The sequence below is a fragment of the Pseudorca crassidens genome, chromosome 10 (genome assembly GCF_039906515.1).
Source record: "Pseudorca crassidens isolate mPseCra1 chromosome 10, mPseCra1.hap1, whole genome shotgun sequence".
Taxonomy (NCBI): Eukaryota; Metazoa; Chordata; class Mammalia; order Artiodactyla; family Delphinidae; genus Pseudorca; species Pseudorca crassidens.
In genome coordinates, this window is record NC_090305.1 from 101,511,517 (window position 1) to 101,534,189 (window position 22,673).

Consider the following 22,673-nt stretch of genomic DNA (forward strand, 5'->3'; position numbering starts at 1 on the left):
GAATCCTAGGCCAAAAGCTCTTAAACCTTCAACAAGCCACAACTTCTCCTAGCCTATGTTCTTTCATGTGTAAAATGGGGATAATATAACCTTTACCTTGTAGGACCTTTGTGACGACTAAAGATGGGAAACCATGAAAATAGGATAGTCAGTAAATAGTAGTGAATAGAGTTATATCAGAGTCACGGCCTTACGTGTCAGATTAAGTTTATACCCACTATTGTCTCTTCCACACCTGTCCAATGCTTGGCACTTGGCTCAGTAAAGCATTTAGAATGAATACCTTTATCCCACTGAGAGTGGGCGGGGTGGGGTTTGAGAATAATACCTGGTTTAGAAAGAGCAGGTTGGTCACTGTGGACTTTCATCTGGCCTTTACGTATTAAAAAGGCCCGTCTCTCCACACCTGCCTCCCTAACGGTTCCTGTGATACATTTGATGCTGCCTCTCCTGGAAAACGGAAATGATAATTCCTGTCATCCTCTGAAATCACTAGAGAGAAGGAGGAGCACTTTTTTAACATCCTGAGGGGCATATACACATTCCCACATGTGATAGGAGAAAGTCTCTCCATCAGCGCTCACAAGGGGTCCTGGCCCACCTCCTGAGGCCCCGCCTTCCCCACGGCTCAAGTTCCTCCCACTCAGCTGGGTGCTAGGGGCTCCTTTACCCCGCTGGCTCGTGGCTCCGGGTGCGCATGTGCGCACTTCCCCCACAACACACCCCCCACCCCGGCTCGGCTGGAGGGGGCGGGGCCACATTGCGTCATCAGGGCGCGCGCGGCGGACAGCGCCGTGGTTGCCGGAAGTTGGGTGGCGGTAAGTGAGCCGCGTTGGTGAGGGAGGAGTGGGGTCCTGCGCGGTCGGTTCTGGAGCCCTGGGGAGAAGGGGCGAGCTCGGCGGTGAGGGCGAGGGTCATGGCGGGTCTGAGGATACTGGTCCTCCCTCCTCGAGGGAGTCACTGACTCCGGCTCTCGCCTTCTGTCTCCGGTCACGTCCCCTCAGACTGGTTCAGCGCGGGGTCTTCTGACTAGGAAGCTCCTGCTGATGAACGAATTCCGCCTGTCCCCTGGCAGCAAGTGCTCCGAATCTCCAGTGTTGGAACGCGGGAGACAGGCCGCCTGGGCTCTCCTCCTGGCTTTGCCGGTTTTGCTGTGTGACTGGCGCGTCTTTTCTGGCCAACTCCTCTCTGCTTATGTGACATGATTTTGAAAGCTTTTAAGGAGTTGAATACAGGGCTCTCATTCAACCACAGGGTTCTTTTTCTGTCCCCAGCCAGCTTCTCATAATAGAGAATAAGCGTAAACACTAATTGAGCTTCTGCTGTTTGCCTGGCTCTGCTCTGCAAGCTGGGAATACCAAAGTAAGCAAGGTACACATCCCTGTCTTCAAGGAGTTAATTTTTTTTTTTTTTAAGTCAAGGAGATAGAACAGCAGCACTATTGAATGAAGCTATTGTGGAATTTTGCTGGAGGAGGACTTAGGGTGCTTGTAAGGCCGAGGCATCAGTAGGCTTCTGTGAGGAGGTGTTGCTTTATCCAAGTCCTACAGGATGAGCAGGTTTAGTCAGGTGAAGAGGGCTGGGAGCTGGGACCATATCGCAGACATTGGGAGTGGCATAAACAGAAGCCTATACAATGAATGACCTGCAAGTAGTTTACCCAAGTTGGAGTGTCCAGCTGTAAAAGAGGTGATTCTGGAAAGCCAGATCATGAAGGATCTTGTGGGCGATAGCATGTGAGGAACACAGGCTTTGGAAGCTGTAATACTTGTATGCCATTTCTGGCTTTGCCACTGAGCTAGTTTCGTGACCTTGGGCAAGTCACTTCCTTTCTTAGCTTCAGTTTCCTCAACTATAAAAAGGACAAGCAGGGAGTTTCCTGGTGGCGTAGCGGTTAGGATTATGAGCTTTCACTGCCGTGGCCCGGGTTCAATCCCTGGTCAGGAAACAGATCTCACAAGCCGTGTGGTGTTGCAAAAAACAAAACCCCAAAACGAAACAACAGCAACAAAAAATAAAAAACAAAATAAGGGCAAACATTAACCTACCTCCTAGGGTTGCTGTGAGAAGCAAGTGAGATGATGTGTTACTCACGTGGCACTAGTAGATAGTAAACAGTAAGCTGTAGCAGTTACTATTGCTATGTTAAGAAGCTTTATTTGAAAATGTGGCTGTGAAGAGTGGAGTCCTGTGGAATTTTACACAGGGGTGTGACATGGTCTCATCTGTTTCAAATTACCCAGGCAGTGATGTGCTGATTACACTGGGTGGGGAAGGACCCACAGGGAGACCAGTCCGGCACTTTTGCCATGGTCCAGGTGACAGAGGAGGGAGGCCAGAGCCAAGGCAGCGGCTATGGGGATGGAGAGGGGTGGGTGGATTTGAGAGACCAAGGAAGTGGGATTTGCTGGACTGGTAACTGATTGGATGATACCTCGAGAGTCAGGAGTCAGGATATTGGGGGTGGAGTGGGGAATGAATCCTCTTTGTGGAAATAAGTAATAAGTTTTTTGATCAGTGGTCCCTGATTGGTTATCCCTGACCTCAGAGATGTTATTTGGAAGTCGGAGTGGCCTCTGTCCTCCACTTTTACCCATGGAAGTAAGATTCACTAATGCCTTCCTGCTGTCTATCTCCAGATCCTCCTGGCTTTCTCTAGGGTAAGTAAAGCCCCACTGTGTGTTCAAGGGAGAGTGAATAGGTGCTGCTTTGTTGCCAGGCAGACAACGTGCATCTCCATGGTCTCGTTAGGCTGGGTGTCCACCTGGTCTCAGTCCAGCCGCAGAATGATCACCTCTGGGATTTTCACACCTTCTGCTTTCTGGTTACCATCCTTTGAACTTGTTCCTGTGTGTCGGTCTCTTTGTGAGTGTGTGGCATAGAAAGCAGGTCCTCTTTTCTCCAGGAGTCTGGCCATGCAGAGCAGGACTGTACTCTTCTTTCCATAACCCAAGGCCCCGTGTGACTCTTCTGGGCTTCATTGTAGACGCCTCATGCTCTTGACACTGTCACACTATCTGAGAGCCAGCCGGGCTCTCAGCACTGCCCACACGTCCCTCCTTGTCTCTCACGTCTTCATTCCTCTCCCGGCTTCCTACCTTGCCTTTGACTTCACTAAGTTGCAGCCATCAGTCAAGCCTCCTCAACTTCAGTCGTTACAAACTTTTCTCTAGCTGACCCTATTGCTTTGCCTTTTATTCTAATTCTGTGAAAAAATGGTGTTTATTCTAAGGTTACTTCCTTTGCGTATGCTGAGATCCTGTCTCCTCCTTTTCCTCAGGACCTGGTTCCATCATTTGTCCCATTTCTTTCCTGTTTAACTTATCCCTCTAATTTAAATATCCTGTTTACTCTAATTTTCAAAAAAATCAAAACACCCTCCCATTAATCTCTGCTGTACCCTGTCACACCTCTTTTTCCCACCCACTTTTCTTGGACAAGGTGCCACCTCTACTTCCTGAAGTCATCATTCACTGAAATTCTACTTCTGCATCACCCCTCCCCCAAAACTGCTGTCCTCAAAGTCATCAGGCCTTGGTGTTGCCAGAACCCCTGAACTCTTTTCCTTCCTTATTTTTTGCGTTTTCAGCACGTCTGACGTTGCCGATACTCCTTCACTTATAAAATCCACTCCTGCTTTGAACTCTCTCTCTGGCCGTTTCCCCTCAGTTTCCATTGTGGGCTCTTTTCCTCCTTTTGTCCTTTAAATGCTAGTTTTCTTCAAGGCCCTGCCTTCTACTCATTGCTCTTCTCAAGCACAGTGTGAGCTCTCATTTCTGTGCCAGTGACCACTGCTCTGGACCTTGAGTCCAGATCTCTCCTGAATGCCAGCCCTAAAACTCAGCGAGTCCGAAACTAAGCTCATCATCTTCTCTCCAAACCTGTGGTTCTCTCTCCATTCTTTACGCTCCCTCATTCACTTTCTGCATTTATTCATTCCAGTGAGTAAACATTATGAACCCTGGGAGTCATCTTGGACTTTTTCCTCTCATCCCATCCCTCCCTTCCTCCTTCCCAGCCTGGGCAGTCATCAGAGTTCTACAGGTTTCCTCCCTTGATATCTCCTGACATGTTTTCGCTTCCATTTCCTCTCCCACTGCCTTAGGCCCTTCTCACTTCCTGCCTATATTCCTGCCCAGCCTCTGAGCTGGTTGCCCTGCCTCAGCAGTCTGGCCCTAACTGGTGCTGGAGTGCCCTTTCTAAAATACAGACCTTTGCTAAAATACAAATCAGTAGCTTTTCATGGAAGACCTTTCATGATTTGGCATTCACCTGCTTTTCTGGTGTGGTTTCCAGCTACTCTGCCACACGAACCTTTTCTTCTCGCCATACAGAACTCTTTGTGTTTTCTGAAACATATCATGCTATTTCCTTTGTTCATAGACTCAGTCACCAGCAGGTATATTTTGGGCACCTGTGAGGTGCTAGTAATGAGTCAGGTGCTGGGAAAACAGTGACGGATGGAGGACAATGAGAAACTGACACACTTCCTTTCTCAAAGAGCTTTTCTCCTAGTAGGGAAGACTGACATTCATCAGTATATATAAAATAACTGCACATGTGATGTGAAGCGGGAGGTAATGGTGCTCTTTGTGGGTAGAGTACAGGAGAACTGACCTAAGCAGGAGACGAGGGAGTCAGGGAAGGCTTCCCTCTACTGATGGTTGAGCTCAGATTTGATGGGAGAAGAGGCATTAAGTAGACGCTGGGCATGTGGATGGACAAGAACATTCTAAGCTTGTGCAGAGGCCATGGGGGTGTTTCTAGAATTGGAGACGTGGAACTGAGGCAGCTTCCTCCTTTTGCCTGGAGTGTCCCTACTCCCCACTGTAGGCTTCCTCATCCAGTGGGACTGGCTTGGGCTGGTGCTGCCGACCACTCCCCTCTCCCAACCATCCAAAGGACATTTGGAAGTGTGTGGAGCTGTTGTATTTTGTGACATGACCACGGGGCATTACTGCATTTAAGAGGGTACCAGGGGTGCTAGACATTCTGCAATGTGTGGGGCTAGCAGCAAATGAAAAAGGATTGTCCCACCCAACATGTCAAGTGGTGTCCCTGTTGAGAATCCACTGCCAGTTCTTTTCGAAATCTGGGCTCGAGGGTTTCCTCCTCCTCCCACAGCGCCCTGCTGAAACGCTTTCACCACACTTAACTGTGCTCGTGTTACCCGCAGCTTTGCTCTGTTGTCATTCCTGGTCTGTCTTACCCTCAAAACCGTTAGCTCCTTAAAGGCGGGGATCATGGCTTTTTGCCATTGAGTCCTGAGATACAGCATAGGGACTAGTAGGTCATATAAATGTTTACTGAAGTAATAACGAAATGGAAACCCCAGTGTTTTTGGCATGTGCTTTGTTGATGATATTACTTTTCCTTTTGAGTGCCTCCTGTGTGCCAGATACATGCATTTTCTAGTTGAATCCTGTCAATAATTCTGCACCACACGTGGTGTCCCATCTTACAGATGAGGAAACAGGCTCAGAGAAGGAAAATGACTTGCCCAAGGTTGTGTGGCTTGAAGTAGTAGAGGTGGGCTTTGAACCCGGGTCTCTCTGGCTCATGAAGCTACACCCTTCTGTCTACCATACCAACTCCAGCGTATCAGACTACATTGTTGTCCAGTTGTTTTTTTGGACTGAGATTTAAGACCCTAGATTTCCCTCTGTGAAAATTTTAATCTTGGTAAATAGACCTGTCATTCCAGGTGGTCAGAATCTTTTATTGTGAATTATGTTATCTGTTATAGTGCCTGTTCCTTCTTGCTTCATGTCATATGTAGAATTGATAAGCAAACCTGTATCGTTATCCAAGTCACTGGTTATATGTGGTTATAAGAATATCCTACTGAATGTATTTGTTTATGTGTCAGTTTCCCTGCTGTAACAAGGTTCAGCACGCATAAAATACTTGGTAAATATTGATGAATATTCATTCACGTAGATAAGTAAAATAAAAATAAATTGGCTGTAGGCCCCAAGACTGAGCCAAAGACATCCCTGTTAGCTCCTTTCTTATTAACATCAGTTCATTACTTAAGCAACACCGTTTGAATAAGATTATTTTTACCAGTTTTAAATCCTTCTAATTATGTCAGTGTCCAATTCTACATCTTCATCTTGTCTACTAGGCTATCTGAAGAAGACTTGTCAGAGACCTTGCTGAGGTCCACATAGTTTGTCTCCTTTGTCTATGGTTCTTCCATAATCAAGGCAGAAATGCAGTAACTCTGTTGTGACTTGTTCTTGGAGAAACCATAGTGGTCTTTTGTGAATACTCTGGGTTGCTGCATACAGTTGTGCAGGTGGTACACTGCACAAGAGGCCAGATCTAAGAGGCCAGATCTTTTTTTTTCTTTTCTTTTTTATTAGAGTATAATTGCTTTACAGTGGTGTGTTAGTTTCTGCTTTATAACAAAGTGAATCAGTTATACATATACATATGTTCCCATATCTCTTCCCAAGAGGGTTCCATTTAGATCATAGGCGTCATGGGTGTGTTTTGTACTGACAATTTTCTGGCAGGCAAGGGTAAAGATATCTTGAGCTAACTTAATTAATATATTAAACAACAATTTTCTCAGAAGAGGAGGTAAAATGTCTTGAGGAAGGTGTGTAATTTTCTTATTGTACAAAGATGCGATGTGAACCAGAATGGACTATATGACAGCTTTCCTGGGAACAGATGCTCTGTCCAGTGGGTTGTAGCATCCATCTATGTTCTCATCTTTGGAAATCAAATATTTTGAAAATCTGAAATCAAGTGTTTGCTTGGCCCAGTTTTTTTAGCACCTCTCATTTTCCAGGACTCCTTAAAGATCACCAGAAATGAAAACCATAAAGACTGTTACTCAGAAGCAAGCCTTCATACTTCAGCCAGCTTTTAGGAAACCATCATGGATTTTAGTTGTGGGTTGACCTAAGGGCTCCTTAGCGATTCAGGTGAATCCAGGTGGCTGTCCCTCATGTACAGAAGGGACCAAGGTGACACTGTTGGTTGGTGAACGTAACACAGAGGACTCAAAAGTGGGCACAGTGTTCTCCATCTTCCTTGTATGATCTCCTCTCTCCTCTTGCCCATGTTTTTCTCAGCTTTTACTCTCACTCTCTCATAGGCTTGCCACAGCCCACAATACTGGTATCCAGGGTATCCATGCTCAAAAACTGAGCCTGAACGAGACAGCAGATTGTATGTGAAGGTTGAAGTTATTATAGCAGAGGGAAAACAAAATAAAACAAAAGAAGAACAACTCCCAGAAGTAACTATTGAGAATGAAGGTTACAGTTTGAGCCTGTGGAGGCGATTGCCAGTTCCCTGGTTGACCTCCTGAAGAAGCAAATAACATGGATCCTGTTGGGGCAGAGGTGGCCCACGGGGGTGAGGGAGACAACCAGTCCATAAGAGCAGTTATCCTGCCTGCTCGTATCAGTTGTTACCACCTAATAGCACAGTCCCCACAAAAGCCATTTTGGGTGACTTGGTGTCTTGCAGAGGCATCAGTTTGGCTCAGGGGCATCTTGACTCTAATGAAGTTTTTAAAAAGAATTGAGGCTTCTGTACCCAGCTGGTTCCCCTGTAGGAGTCCTGGGTTTTCATCTTCTGGTAAAGCATACTTTTTCTTCTACGTTTGGAACTTTCCCCCCCTCCTTTTGGAAGGGAAGGCTTTTTAAACCTCCTTCTTTAGCAGCCTTGCAAATTATTTCCAAAACTCCTGAAGTTGCAAAAACATCATTGCCCTACAAAACGGGCATTGGCTCTGCATGCCAGAGGAGCCCTCTCCCCACTCCTGGCGATGTCCACCGCCTTTTTACCCATCAGCAGCTAAGAACATATTCTGTTTGTCAGTGGGACTTGGTCATGTGGTTTGGTGCTTATTTTAATGACTGCCAGAGCTCGCAGCCCCGCAGCTGGGAAAATGAGAACAGAAGTCTGCTCTGCATGCTCCATTTTGGCCCAAAGATGGTACTTGAGGGCCAAATCGTGGTTATTCTGGCCCTTCTGCTAAGTGAATGGCCCCATGCAGCCTCAGAGAAGTTGAACACAGAGTGCTCCTGACGCCTTAGCACTTGCTCCTCTGGACTTCCCCTGGATGACCTATAGCAGGAGGTCATCCTGCAGGTTTTAATTAAACCTCTGCTGTGTCTGCAGGGCTCCTGTGAGGGAGGGAAGACTTCTATGAGGCCTGCTTGAAGCAGAGGAAGTTTTCGCGATGAGCGTGGGGAAGGGCGACCACGTTCTCAGGCACTGTTGGCTGATGGGGGGGGTGAGGGAGGGCGAGGTGACAGAGACTAAGAGCAGCTGCCGTGTGTTGACTGTTGACTAAGCCAGGCACCGGGACAGGTGTGTCACACACTTTCTCCTTTAGCCCTCCCAACAACCTCGTGGGTTCGGTATGATTATCCTCATCTTACAGAAGAGGAAATGGAGGCACAGGGGATGAAGTTACCTGCCCAAGGCTGCTTAGCCAGGGAGAAGTGGAGTCGGAACTCAAAGGTGGGTTTATCTGACTGAAGACCAGGCTCCCAGCTACCTTAGCTTTTAGCATCTTTTCTCTGAACGGTTCGAAGCTCCTCTGCCCTCCCAAAGCAAGCAAACAAAACCCCAAGAATGCACACGGGAAAAATTATAGTGAGAGAAGTTTTGGATAGTCGGCTGGTCTGTTTCCCTCTTCTCCCCACCAGGGGTCTAGTGTCCCTAAAGGCAGGTTTGTTTGTTTTTTAATCTGTATGATTGTTGCTTATTTTCTACCAATTTTACTTCCTTTCCTAAAGTCCTATACTGGCTTGATATTTGCTGTGTCCAATCCTATAGGTGCCCGCAGAGGGAATACGGTTGGGCAGACTCACTCTAGGAAGCACTTCTGCTCCAATTAATTTTATAAGCAGCAAAACCAAAATACTTTCATCTTCAGCATCTTTAATAACAAAGTGCCAGAAAATTTATGGAAATGATATTTCATTTCCACTCCTTATTTAGAGCAATGAATTGCTTTTCCACAAAGCTAGATTTAAATAGGTCATCTGTTAACTATGATGAGAAAGGAAGGTTAAAATAGGTCATCTGTTAACTATTGAATGAGAAAGGAAGGTTCTTTGTGGGATTGGTATAGCTTGAATATGGGATCTTCTGGGTTTTTTTGTTCAGGTATAGCATACATATAGTAAAGTACACTCATCATAAATAATGTAGCTCATGGATTTTTATATATGCACATGGTTTGTAACCACTGCCCAGCTTGAGGTATATAGAATATTTCCAGCTCCCCTGGAGGCTTCCTCATGCCCCTTCCCAGTCAATAGCCCCACGCCACCCTGTCATTACTCTTCTAACTTCTATCACATTGATTGGTTTTGCCTGTTGAATATAGAATAAGCTGTGTCTGTGCAGGTGCCTCTTCATATTTTATTTTATTACATTTTCAAACTTACAGAAACCTTACAAGAATAAGTCAAAGACCTTCCATATACCCTTCTCCCGGGGACTGCATTCCAATTTTATCCTGGTAACATCTTTCATAGCAGAGAGTCAAAGCAGGATCACGAATTGCCCCCAGTTGTCAAGTCTTTCTAATCCCAGGGACAGTTCCTTAGTCTTCCCCTGACTTTTAAGACCTTGACACTTTTGAAGTTTATAAGCCAGTCCCAGTCATTTTGTAGAATGTTTTTCAGTTTGGGTTTATCTTGTGTTTCCTCCTGACTAGAGCCAGGTCCACTGTTTTCAGCCGAATACCATAGATGCCGTGTTCTTTTCATTGCCGTCTATTGGATAGCACACAGTGTCTGTTGGTCCCATCACTGCTAGTGTTAATTTTGATCCCCTTTCATTAAGATGGTGTCTGCCACATTTTGTCACTTTAGAGTCACTTTTTCTTTTTTGTAGTTAATAATTGTGTGTGTGTGTGTGTGTGTGTGAGTGTGTGAAGAGATACTTTGAGACTGTGAGTGTAGCTTTTAACTTACATAACCATGGGAAACCTTTCAGGGAGACTTATTCTTTACTACTTTTATTTATTTTGAGTTTTAGTTTTGGCCGCACTGCAAGGCATGCAGGATCTTAGTTCCCAACCAGGGATTGAACCTGTGCCCCCTGCAGTGGAAGCATGGAGCCTTAACCACTGGACTGCCAGGGAAGTCCCTTCTTTACTACTTTTATATTTGGTTAAGTAAAGTTTCATTTAAATTGATTTGTATGGAACTAGAACAAAAAAATTTACAATTTGTATGGAAACACAAAAGACCCCAAATAGCCAAAGCAATCTTGAGAAAGAAAAACGGAGCTGGAGGAATCAGAGTCCCTGACTTTATACTACAAAGCTACAGTAATCAAGACAGTATGGTACTGGCACAAAAACAGAAATATAGATCAATGGAACAGGATAGAAAGCCCAGAGGTAAACCCACGCACCTATGGTCACCTAATCTATGACAGAGGAGGCAAAAATATACAATGGAGAAAAGACAGCCTCTTTAATAAGTGGTGCTGGGAAAACTGGACAGCTACATGTAAAAGAATGAAATTAGAATACTTCCTAACCGCATACACAAAAATAAACTAAAAATGGATTAAAGACCTAAATGTTAAGACCAGACACTGTAAAACTCTTAGAGGAAAACATAGGCAGAACACTCTTTGGCGTAAATCACAGCAACATCTTTTTTGACTCACCTCCTAGAGTAATGAAAATTAAAACAAAAATAAACAAATGGGACCTAATGAAACTTCAAAGCTTTTGCACAGCAAAGGAAGCCATAAACAAGATGAAAAGACAATCCTCAGAATGGGAGAAAATATTTGCAAACGAAGCAACAGACAAAGGATTAATCTCCAAAATATACAAGCAGCTCATGCAGCTCAATATCAAAAAAAACAAACAACCTAATCAAAAAATGGGCAGAAGTCCTAAATAGACATTTCTCCAAAGAAGACATACAGATGGCCAACAAACACATGAAAAGATGCTCAGCATCACTAATAGAGAAATGCAAGTCAAAACTACAATGAGGTATCACCTCACACTGGTCAGAATGGCCATCATCAAAAAATCTACAAACAAAAAATGCTGGAGAGTGTGTGGAGAAAAGGGAACCCTCATACAATGTTGGTGTGAATGTAAATTGATACAACCACTATGGAAAACTGTATGGAGGTTCCTTGAAAATCTAAAAATAGAACTACCATATGACCCAACAATACCACTACTGGGCATATACTCAGAGAAAACCATAAATCAAAAAACCACGTGCACCCCAATGTTCGTAACAGCATTGTTCACAATAGCCAGGTTGTGGAAGCAACGTAAATGTCCATTGACAGATGAGTGGATAAAGATGTGGTACATAATACAATGGAATATTACTCAGCCATAAAAAGGAATCAAATTGGGTCATTTGCAGAGACGTGGATGAACCTAGAGAGTGTCATACAGAGTGAAGTAAGTCAGAAAGAGAAAAGCAAATATCGTATAATAACACATCTGTGCAGAATCCAGAAAAATGATATAGATTATCTTATTTGCAAAGCAGAAATAGAGACGTAGATGTAGAGGACAAATGTATGGATACCAAGGGGGAAAGGGGTGGGGAGGGAGGAATTGGGAGACTGGGATTGACATATATACATTATTGATACTATGTATAAAATAGACAACTGATGGGAACATACTGTATAGCACTGGGAACTCTACCTAAATGGGAGGGAAGTCCAAAAGGGTAGGGATATCTGTATGTGTATGGCTGATTCATTTTGTTGTGCAGTGGAGGCTAACACAACATTGTAAAGCAACCATACTCCAATAAAAATTAATTTAAAAAATTGATTTGTCTGTGCATATTTCCTGTCATCTAAGATCTTAATCCTGAAAAAGTCATAGGTTTAGAGACCCTTTCTGTCACATGGCATATCTCCATATGTTCTTCATGACGTTTTTACTCCAATCTCCATCTTACATGGTAATAAGCCTGGAGTTTGTCCTCCCAATCACAGAAGCCTGTGTTCTTTCTTTCTCTTGTTTCTCTTGGGGAAGGTACCCATAAAAATTTTCCAGAATTCATCTTAGTAACATTTCAGAGCCACTCTGAAAGGGACTAGGATATGTCGAGAGGAATGTGAACCAGGGTCTGTGTTTATGGGATTTACAGTCCGGTTGATGGAGGCAGGCACGTACGCAGAGTTGAACGATACTCACTGTCCAGGTGGCCGGGGGGTGGAGGTGGTTAACTGTGATTGACGGGAGGCGCAGGACAGGAGTAAAGAGTGAGCGGCAGCTCTGGGAAGGCTTTCTAGAGCAGGTCACCTCTGTGCTGGGATTTGGAGAGCGCCAGGCAGTCACGGGGGCCGTGGGCGCCTTTCAGACAGGGTTGCAGAAGCAAGACAGCAGGTGAGTTAGCGGAGCACAAAGCAGCTCGATGTTTCTGTGTATCAGGTCAGAGGTGAGGAGGGGCAGGTCCCCCAGGGCGGTACTAGAGAAGTTGGGAGGCAGTAGCAGGGGTCCAGGAGAAAGTGTGAAGGAAACCGCCAGGGGTGCGGTCATGCGCCTGCCTCGGAGGTGGAGTGCTGCGGCTGCGCGCTTTCGCACGTGATGAGCTTCGGGAAATGCCAAATGAGCTTCGTCTTGGCTTAGTGATGCTCACATCTGTGTGAGAGTTCTGTGGAGACCACATTCGCCGGTCCATCAAGACGGATTTGTGTCGTAGATGGCAGACGTGGCCTCGGAATCTGGTCTTACAATCTGCTTCACCCTCAGCAGCCCTTGCAGATCTCTACTGCCCTCTGAAAAGATTCTGCCAAAGAGGTCAGTCTCCCTAGAAACAAAATACATTATTGACACCTTCCAAGAATCAAAAAAACAGCAGCTTCAAAGATCTTCTAGTCCAAGGTCGGCAAATATGGCCCTGCCCAAGGCCTTTTTTTGTGCAGTCCATGAGCTAAGAATGTCTTTTTTACTTTTTTTAAGAGTGAAAGAAAGAAGAAAATATGACAAACTGTTTTGGCCTACAGTGCCTAAAATATTTACTAGTTGGCCCTTTTCAGAAAAAGCTTGCCAACCACTGTTCTCATATGACTGCCTGATACCGTAATCCTCTCTGCAGTGTTACGTGGCAAATGATTGCCTAATATGTGCTTGAACACGTCCACTGATGGAAGATTCATCATCTCTTTGGTCAGTCTACTTCCTATTTGGACAGGCCATTAGTAGTTTTCAAACTCTGCTGAAATCTTGTCTCACTGTAGCATCCATTCTTTGGCCCTTTTTGGGAGAAGAAAGCTATTTCATGTCAACATTTACTGAACTAATCTATTCTAGGCACTGTGCTAAGTGCTGACCACAGATGAATAAGACAAGGTTCTTGCATCAGGGTTTCCCAGGTGTTATTTCTTGAAACCAAAGTGCTTGAGCTGGTCATCTTACATCTGTCATTCCCTCTCTTCTTGCCATTGGGTTAGGGCTTTTTTTTCCATTATTTTACTTATTTCTGTATTATTATTTCACATCGACAGTATAAAATTCAAAAGGCAAAAGGGTTATACGGTGAAAATAAGGCTCTCCACACCCCGGTCTGTGACCCCAGAGCTTCTTTCCTGGGAGGCAACCACTGTTACACATTTCCTGTAGGGATTTGATGGTAAAGAACAGCACTAACACAAGGGTTGGGTCCATTTCGACAGGAACTTCTGATAAGTAACATACAGTGGCGGGTTTTTTTTTTTTTTTGAGCTCTTGCTTGTTTAAGTTACCGAGCGTGACTTAGTTTTATTTCCATAAAAGCCTGGAATTTATAAGTTTGGGTAGTAGACGCAGCCCCAGAAGGTTTGTATTGCTTTCATCCACCTACTATTTCAGTTAAATCCTAACTGGATATTTTGGTTACTGCTGGGTTTCTTCTACTGCTGCGGTTCTTGTTCATTACAATTTCAAATCCTCAGAGCCTTTCCTCTTTCATGAGAAGTGACACAGTCCCGTCTTGTGTAACACTTGGGTTTCACATCCTGAATACAACGTTGAAGTGTGATAGAAATAATCTTTTAGTTTTCTAAGCTAAGCAGAGGCCTCAAGTTTAATCTGCACTGTTCAGGGTTATATGTGCAAGCCTTACTTTTCAGGACACAGGTAATGTTTCGATCTAGGTTAGTTACACATGGATGACTTTGCACCTGAGACTCACTTCCTCTTCCACCAGAATTCCTTTCTGATCATTACTTCTTAAGTCTTCCCTTCTAATTTAAGGAAGATGGCAATGTGACATAGATGTATAGGTTCCTAAGTGATACCTTTATATTGAGTATCCTATTTAGATGTTTCCAGCAGATTCCTAATCACTTGTTGCTGCTGTTGCTTAAGAACTTTCCGTTGCCTTAACCAGTCAGACAACACTTTAGCAGCTGGACACCAACCACATCCTCTTGTGAAATAGGCTCTTGGGTTCTGTTCGGAATTTCTCAAAGACCAAACATGTCAGAAAATGAAGGATATGCCTCTTATGCAAATTTCTTTCTTGGCATGCCCGTCCATTCTTTTCTGTGGTACTCCTGAGTCACTTTTTCCTAGCTGCTGAATAGAAAAATGGAATAGAATTTTCTCTTTTGTCACTGGCACTGGTAAAATTCCATCTTGGTGACCTTAGCAGGTCATCAAAATGATGATGAGTTACTGTTGACTTTTAAGCCTAAGTTGTGAATGATTGAAGTGTGTAGGGGCCTGATGACCCGTCCCACGGAGGATTTCAGATGAGATCCCTTTGTACCACTGCCTGCTGCTCTGTTGATTCTTATCTCTCTGAACCTCAGTTTCTTCTTCTGTGAAATTGGAGCTGTCTCCTCTTAGGGCTTCGGGGAGGAGAAAATTCAGGCGCACACCCCTGCTGCAGTTCCTGCTCCTGGCCAATACTCAATAGCTGCCACCTTCATCTCAGTGCCAGAGGACTGTTTACAGTTGAGCCTCTAGCATTTAGTGATTTATTGGATATGAGAGAGAGAAAAATTGAAGATGACTTTGAGGGTTCTTCGTGGCTGTATGGTGGTACTATCTAGTAAACTGGGACATATAGGAACATGGCCGAATTTTAGTGAAAGGTACGTTCAGTTTTGGATTTGTCAAACTCGAGATATCTGTGAGAAATTCACATCCTGGCTTTGGAAGACACTTAAATATATGGTTGGAGGTTAGCACTAGAAATACAGTCCTGAGATTCATTGGCATATAGATGGAAATGGATGTGGAAAATGAATAATTTTGCTTTGGGGAAGGTTTATAGATTAAGGAGAGGGCTGAGCATGGGAACTTTCAAAAACCAACAGTAGAAGGAAAATGCTAGCTGTGTTGTGGAGGAAGAGAGGAGAAAGCAGCAATGGAGGCCCGCTAAACCAAGCAGGAGGTTGTTAGGGTGTTCTAGACTGGCGTTTCTCAAAGTGTGGGCCCTGGGCCATCTGCATGAGGGTCTGCTTCTCCACTGGGCTCTGAAGCCACAGTACGTAGGATTCACAAACTTTTCTGGGGCCTATGAACCCAGGAGTGACCCAAAAAGATGAACTTTTTGAGAGTGCAAAATTATAAAGATCCTTTCGAACAAAAGCCAGAAATTATTTAATATGGGACAAGGGTTCATTTAAATATGTTTGAAATGATTTAGAGGTGGAGACTCCAAAAGTAAGAGTGACAGTGGCCTGAAGGCTTGAAGACAGCGTCAAACTCGAATCAGAATCACCCTGGGGCCCTAGTCCCGGCCACCCTCACCGTCCTTTCTCCCCCGCGCCCCAGCAGGTGGAGCCCAGACATCATTTTTTTTTTAATTAATTTATTTTATTTATTTATTTTTGGCTGTGTTGGGTCTTCATCGTTGCACGTGGGCTTTCTCTAGTTGCAGCGAGTGGGGACTACTCTTCGTTGCGGTGCATGGCCTTCTCATTGCGGTGGCTTCTCTTGTTGCGGAACACGGGTTCTAGGCACATGGGCTTCAGTAGTTGTGGCTCATGGGCTCAGTAGTTGTGGCTCACGGGCTCAGTAGTTGTGGCTCGTGGCCCTAGAGTGCAGGCTCAGTAGTTGCGGCACATGGGCTTAGTTGCTCCGTGGTATGTGGGATCTTCCCAGACCAGGGCTTGAACCCATATCGCCCGTGTTGGCAGGCGGATTCTTAACCACTGCGCCACCAGGGAAGTCCCGCATCTTCATTTTTTAATAATCCCTCAAGGTGGTGAGAGTTTGAAAACACTCAGTCGGGCATTGTCTGGTGCGTGATGCCACAAATCCATACTGAGGCAGCAGAGGGTTTAAGGAGAGCCATGTGCCCAGCCGCTTCGCAGAGCCTTTCGCCCTGCTCTGACCCACACTTGGCTCCTCTTTCTTGGTTTTTAGTGTGTTTATGTAGTGCTCACTTTGCATTTTACCATGTCGTCACCATTGGACCAAAGCTCCTTGTCTCTAATTCCAATATCTAACAAGTTTAGAAAACTGAAAGGGGTTTAATAACCTTGGCACAAAACTCAAACAAAACCTCTCTGAGTAGATGTGAACTGTCTATTTTTTTTTTTTTGGATTTATCAGTCTGTTTTGACTGTTCATACATTCTACTGCAGAAATATTCATCTGTCTTGCGGCAGCTGGACAGGATGGAAAGTGACCTCATCAACTTGTGCTTTTGGAACTGCGAAGCTCCTGTAGTGTTGTGCTTCTCCCCCTGGGGTCTGTGTACCCCTGAGAGTGTGCAGGCCATGTGGGGAGTTACAGTGTACACATGCCTGATTGCCAGGACAGTCAAATTTATTTGAGGGGGAGAATGAAATATTAAAATATATATGGTAGAGTAAAATGCAAGTTTTCTGCATTTGAAAGACAAAACATGAGATTTCGAAGAAATTCTGGTACTGTGGTTAGGGTGGGGGAAACTTCTTCATCCTCCTCGGCTGGGGTGTTCAAGCACTGCCTCACTCAGAATCCAGACAGTTTGCATGGCTGTGATGCCAACTGGCTGGACTTCAGGTTTCGTGCTTGTAAAGTTCCCTAGGACAACACGGGTTGGCAGAAACTTTTGAGACTATGACCGTGTCGAAGAAGGAATAACACTAGTGCATCAGTCAGACCAACTTTAATGAGAAAGGGAGATGCACCAAAGTGAAGGCCAGGAAGTTCAGTTGTGTCGTAAGGAGACTAAACTTGGCAACATAGCCAGATTCCTCAGGTTGATTTCCAAAGTTGTGTCTTCAGGCACCCCATCTACCTCTCGTTACTTTCTGTTTGTTTGTTTTGATTAAGCCCATGATTACAAATGTCGTTTCTCACCATGTTTTGTGCATTGTTGCTGTGTTCTGTTTTGGTTTCAGCAGGCAGTAAATAATGGCGGCAGTTATGGGGGATCCCGGACTCTCCAAATTGCAGTTTGCCCCCTTCAGCAGTGCCTTGGATGTTGGATTCTGGCATGAGTTGACCCAGAAGAAGCTGAATGAGTATCGGTTGGATGAAGCTCCCAAGGACATTAAGGGTTATTACTACAATGGTAGGCGATGGGGAACTCCATCTTCTGCCCTCTTCTGTTACCTTCTCTGCCCAGTATAGGGTCAGCTTTCCCTCAGGAAGGGATGTCCTTGACTTTTATAATTAATACTATTCACTGGTTTCTATTTTACTTCCTGGCTTTTGACCCAAGTTCACTTCCACTCCTTTTCTCCTATGGGGAAAAGAAAGGGAGAACCTAATTTATTAATCCAAAGAATTAATACCGATTACTTAGTATTGCTGGGGGATGGGATTGGAAATATTTTTCCCGATGAGTCTTGTTTTGTATTCTTGGCAAATTCTTTGAATTCATGAAATCTGTCATCTTCTGCTATGTCCCTGTTTAGTTTGGATGACCAGGTATTGGATGGGGCACTTTGGGCTCAACCAAAAGAGCAAAATTACTCACAAACGTTTTTGTTATAAATGCCACTATTAATGACTAGTAATTGACTATTTGATAATGCTTCTGTCCAGGTGATTCTGCTGGGCTGCCAGCTCGCTTAACGTTGGAGTTCAGTGCTTTTGACATGTGAGTATTTTTTGCTCAAAATATAAAATAAAGAACACTGTGTTTTGCAAGGAATGAGCATTCTTAACCTTCATCGTAGGTGGGCCACGTGGGGCACTACAGAAGCTTCCAGTGAGCAGGGCCAGCTTCTCATGATTCTCTTGTACCTCCCATGGCACAGAGACAAGTGCTAGAGGCTTAGGACTATCTGATTCATTCTTTCAGCAGCTATGTATCGCAGCCTATTAGGTACATCAATGAATGTTTATTAGGCTACTTTTGTATACAAGTCACTGTGCGAGGCATTGTAGGGATATACAAAGAAACATGACATATGCCCTCAAAGAGATTTTTTTGACTAATTGGGAGCCGTGGGGAGTTGCTGGAGAGAAGAGAGACATTTATTGACTTAATTATTGACTTATTTTCCATACATAATCCTTTCAGACCTGCCAGGTGTGGTTCTTCTCTCTTTTACAGATGAGGAAACCATGGGTTCAAAGGTAAAATGACTTGCCCAAGGTTACATGTGGCTAAATTTAGGAAGCAAGGGTAAGAGAGAAATAAACTGTATTTCTGAAGTTGCAGTCTGAGTAGCTGGGGGCATTTTGCTGTCTTCTGTAGAAACTGAGAAGCCAGGAGGGAGATACAGTTTGGGCAGGAGGTAAGTTTGTTTTAGAACATGTTGAGTTTGAGGTGACAGCGTCCAGTAGAAATGTCCAGGGAGCACTGGCATCCAGGAGGGAGGGTCATCCACGTAGAAGTCCTGAGGCTGTAAGAGGGGAAGAGACTATAGTGTAAGAAGAGTGAAGGGCTGGAATAGTGAATGGACCTGATTAGGGTGGGCAAGGGGACACAGAACTCACCAAAGAGATGGGACTTGTCAGAGAAGTAGAACCAGAGAAGGTGTCTTCAGGAAGGGAAGGGAGGGTCAACAGCATCAGAAGCAGAAGGATCAGAGTTCAGTGCTAGGGTTGCTGGAATTGTTGATGGGGTTGTTTGAGAAAGTAAATTCTGCACAAAAGGGTGGAGCAGAAACCATGCTGAGAGGCTTTAGGATAACTGAGAGTTGAAGGGTCAAAGGCTTCAGGGAGGGAGGGCAGCTTTTTCCTGCTCCTGCATGTGTCAGCTGTATCAGGGTAGGGAGTCTGGGGAAAGTGAAGAGGTGTTTGCTAAGGACTGCCTGAACATGGCAGTAGTCAAAGGTTAGGGCATCTCAAATAAAGTCTCCCTAGAATTAGAAAATAAAAATCTCTTCAAAAGTCAATACATTTTATTCCTCTATCACAATCAAATTGTGAAATTGAATTGTGCAACATGAATGGAAAATGATGTTAGCCTTTATATCTTTAAAAGGTATGTGTTGATGTTTCTTGTTCCCTTCAGAGCTTTCTTGCTCCATAAAAAATCCTTGTGATTGCTTCTGAAAACAAATTAAATCTTAGTTATCTGTCTCCTGTGTTGGGAAAGACTGACTGACTTTTGGAGCAATTACCAGATAATGAGGAAAATATATTCATTGTACAGCCTTGAATTATCTGGAGCTGGTAGAGGGGGAATAGCAGCAGTGTAGTCTGCTACATTAATCTGGAGAGTCCAGCGTTTATTGCAAGCTACCCTCGCTCCCGTCTATTCTGATACTAGACTGAAAGTTGTTATTTTCTGAGTTTCAATAATTTTATTCTTTGGCACAATTAATTATAGAAAAATGCAGGTCACAGAAGTTAGGTTTGATCTTGTTTCAAAGTCGAAGCATCTTAAACTTTAGCAATCCAGAAATTTTAGTTGAAGGAGGTAAGAAAATCTGTGATCCTGCAGCTATGGCTTTCACACAAATTGCTCTGTTTTCCTGGTCATAATTTGTGATTTGGCTTTTGAATGCTCGTGTGAGGCTCCGTGGTAGGTACTGGGGGAGATGAGCAAGAATAAGACATAGGAGCCCTGGATTGGAAGCTTGAAGGCCTGGTATCTGCAGCTGATTAACTGTGTTACCTGGAATAAGTCCTTTTCATTTTCTCAGCTTCAGTTTCCTCATCTGTAGCTCCCAGCTTCTAATATTCCTTCCAGTTTTAAAAGTTTGTGATTTTCTGGGTCCCCTTTTCTTAGGATGGTTGGTGCTGTGATTCGAATGTTTGTGTTCTTCAAAAATGCATATGGTGGGCTTCCCTGGTGGCGCAGTGGTTGAGAGTCCACCTGCTGATTCAGGGTACACGGGTTCGTGCCCCGGTCCGGGAAGATCCCACGTGCCGCGGAGCGGCTGGGCCCGTGAGCCATGGCCGCTGAGCCTGCACGTCCGGAGCCTGTGCTCCGCAACGGGAGAGGCCACAGCAGTGAGGCCCGCGTACCGCAAAAAAAAAAAAAAAAATGCATATGTTGGAAAGCCAGTGCCCAGGGTTATCGTCTAAGGGAGTGGGGCTTTGGGAGGTGGTGCGGGCATGAGGGCAGGGCTCTTGTGAATGGGATTAGTGTCTTTCTAACAGAGGCCCCGGAGAGCTAGCTCTCCCCCTCCACCCTGCAAGGCCATAACTGGAAGCACGCAGTCTGCAACAGGAAGAGGATCTTCACCAGAACCTGACTGTGCAGACCCCTTGATCTTGGACTTTCAGCTTCCAGAACTGTGAGGGATAAATATCTAATGTTTAGTAGCCACCCAGTCTGTGGTGTCGTGTTAACAGCCTCTCAGGCAGACCAAGACAGTTAGGAAGTTTAATAAAGACACTTGGGGCTCCTCAGGAGAAACGAGGTTTTTGTATCCAAATTATTTTCATTATTATTGTTCTTTCTTTGCTTTTATTGCTGAACATCTGCATGGGTTTGTAGGGAAAATCTTTATGAACTTATTCATCCAACACCGAACGCTCCTTTTATGCAGGATGTGTAGGTGTTAGGAATAAAAAGGCTTAAGAAATGGGGAACTCTAGAGGAGCTCTGGATGGAGGTAGAAGACAGGTATGGGCATTACAGTGAATGCAGTGCTGGAATAAACGTGGAGAGTTAATAGTCATTTCAGAAATACTTATTGATTGCCTCCTCTGTGTCTTGATAATAGACTGTGATGGGCCCTGGACATACAGAGAAGAATAAGATACAGTCGAAGGGCTAACAGTCCTAGTACTCTTTAATAGATACCAAGTGTACCTCAGCTTTGCACAGGACCAGATAAATCTCTCTTACTCTGAGACCCTGGAAGCCTGATGGATCTCTGCCAGTAGTTAGCAGCACAGGATCCCGTTCTCTACATTGTTTTAAGTGAGTTATCAGTCAAGTAGTATTTTATCAGGCACCAGCCGTCTTGCACTGGAGGGTGCTGTCTCAGGGTAGGGCATACTGATGAACCAGACCCCAACACGTAATGGCCCAAACACAGAGGAAGTCTCTTTCTTACCCCCTTAATAGTCCAGGGTGGGGATCCAGTCTTCTTCCCTCTTACGGCTCCATCGTCCTGGAGGGCTTGCCTTTGTGTGCTGTTGAAAACTGAATTGTCACCTTCTGGTAGCAATACATAGAGGTGGAGGAGAACCAGAGTGAAAATCAGAAGAGACACACCCACTCTCTTAAAGGCCCTCGTTGGGTGGGGCTGTGCATCACCCCCCTCAGATTCCATCAGGGAGAGCTCGAGGCCTCACCTTTCTCGCAGGGAAGACTGGGAGACATGGTGCTGAGCTACAAGCATCAGAGAATTATTTCTGTTGAAGGAAAGGAAAATAGATTTTGGTGGACAATCTCTATACAAATTTGAAGCTGGTAAAAAGAAAAAAAAGTCCATTCCTTTGAGGAACATTTATCTATGTAGTCATAGGAAAGATTTTTCTTTTCTAAGCCTCAAGTTGGACTTAATAAGAGAAATAGAAGGCATAACGCCTGCCCTCAAAGAACTTAAGTAGTAGCTGAGGAAATAAGACTCAGATGTGAAATCATCTGTGCAGGGCACAGGCTCCCTTATTCTCCGCTGTCTCGCTAGCACCTAACTCAGGTCTGACGTGTACTGGTTGCTCAGGTAGTTGCTAGTGTCAGTTGCACAAGCAGTCTGAGGCCCTGGCTGTCCAAACGGGATGTGGTGTGGTTGGTGGAAAGGCACCAATGGACTCTGTTGCAAGATGTGACGGACAGAAACTCAGACACTGTTACAGAAAGCAGTAAGTAACGCAGTCGTGCCCCCAGACCGAGTGTGACTTAGGTTCCCAAAGCTCCCCACGGGCATGTGAAGCTGTACACACGTAGCAAAGCTTTCTCCGGGTGTGAAAAGCGACCTCTGTGCTTCTTTTGGGGGAATCTATTCCATCCCGGCCACCCCCACTGCCTGTCTGTCCTGGAGGCTCTGGCCGCATGCCTGCCTTTGTCCAGGAGATTCCAGAACAGCCACGGTACTTTCCTGAGTTATCACCGTGAGACTGAGAGACATGAAGGCCAGATGTCCAGAGGGAACATCCCCAGGCAGGCCCAGGCTTTAGGCCTTCGTGGGATCCATTCTTTACCTAGTTAGTGTGTACATTTTTGAGAGTTCACTGTTGGCTTTAAGAGCTGGGGAAGATTTCTAATTCTGGTTTTTTAAAATCACTTTATTGAGATACACTTCACACACCATAAAATTAACCCTTTTAAAATGGACAATTCGGCACTTCTTCGTATATTCATGAGGTTGTGCAACCACCACCACTGTCTAATTCCAGAACATTTTCA

The 22,673-nt window shown here is 44.8% G+C and overlaps 1 protein-coding gene across 11 annotated transcripts in view; it reads left to right on the top strand.

The window, feature by feature from the left end:
* Positions 1-664: 664 nt before the first annotated feature.
* The window catches only part of ATG7 (autophagy related 7), a 237,188-nt gene continuing 215,179 nt past the window's right edge, over positions 665-22,673 (top strand). For 7 of the 11 annotated variants that reach the window (XM_067755465.1, XM_067755472.1, XM_067755470.1 and 4 more), the window contains exons 1-3: positions 665-818; positions 17,314-17,483; positions 17,960-18,014. In XM_067755465.1, the coding sequence (XP_067611566.1) occupies positions 17,324-17,483; positions 17,960-18,014 (215 nt within the window). In that variant the 5' untranslated portion in view covers positions 665-818; positions 17,314-17,323. Of the gene's footprint in view, positions 819-2,486; positions 2,661-8,375; positions 8,491-17,310; positions 17,484-17,959; positions 18,015-22,673 lie in introns of those variants that run through there. The other 4 variants (XM_067755466.1, XM_067755467.1, XM_067755469.1 and 1 more) reach the window with 4 other exon arrangements.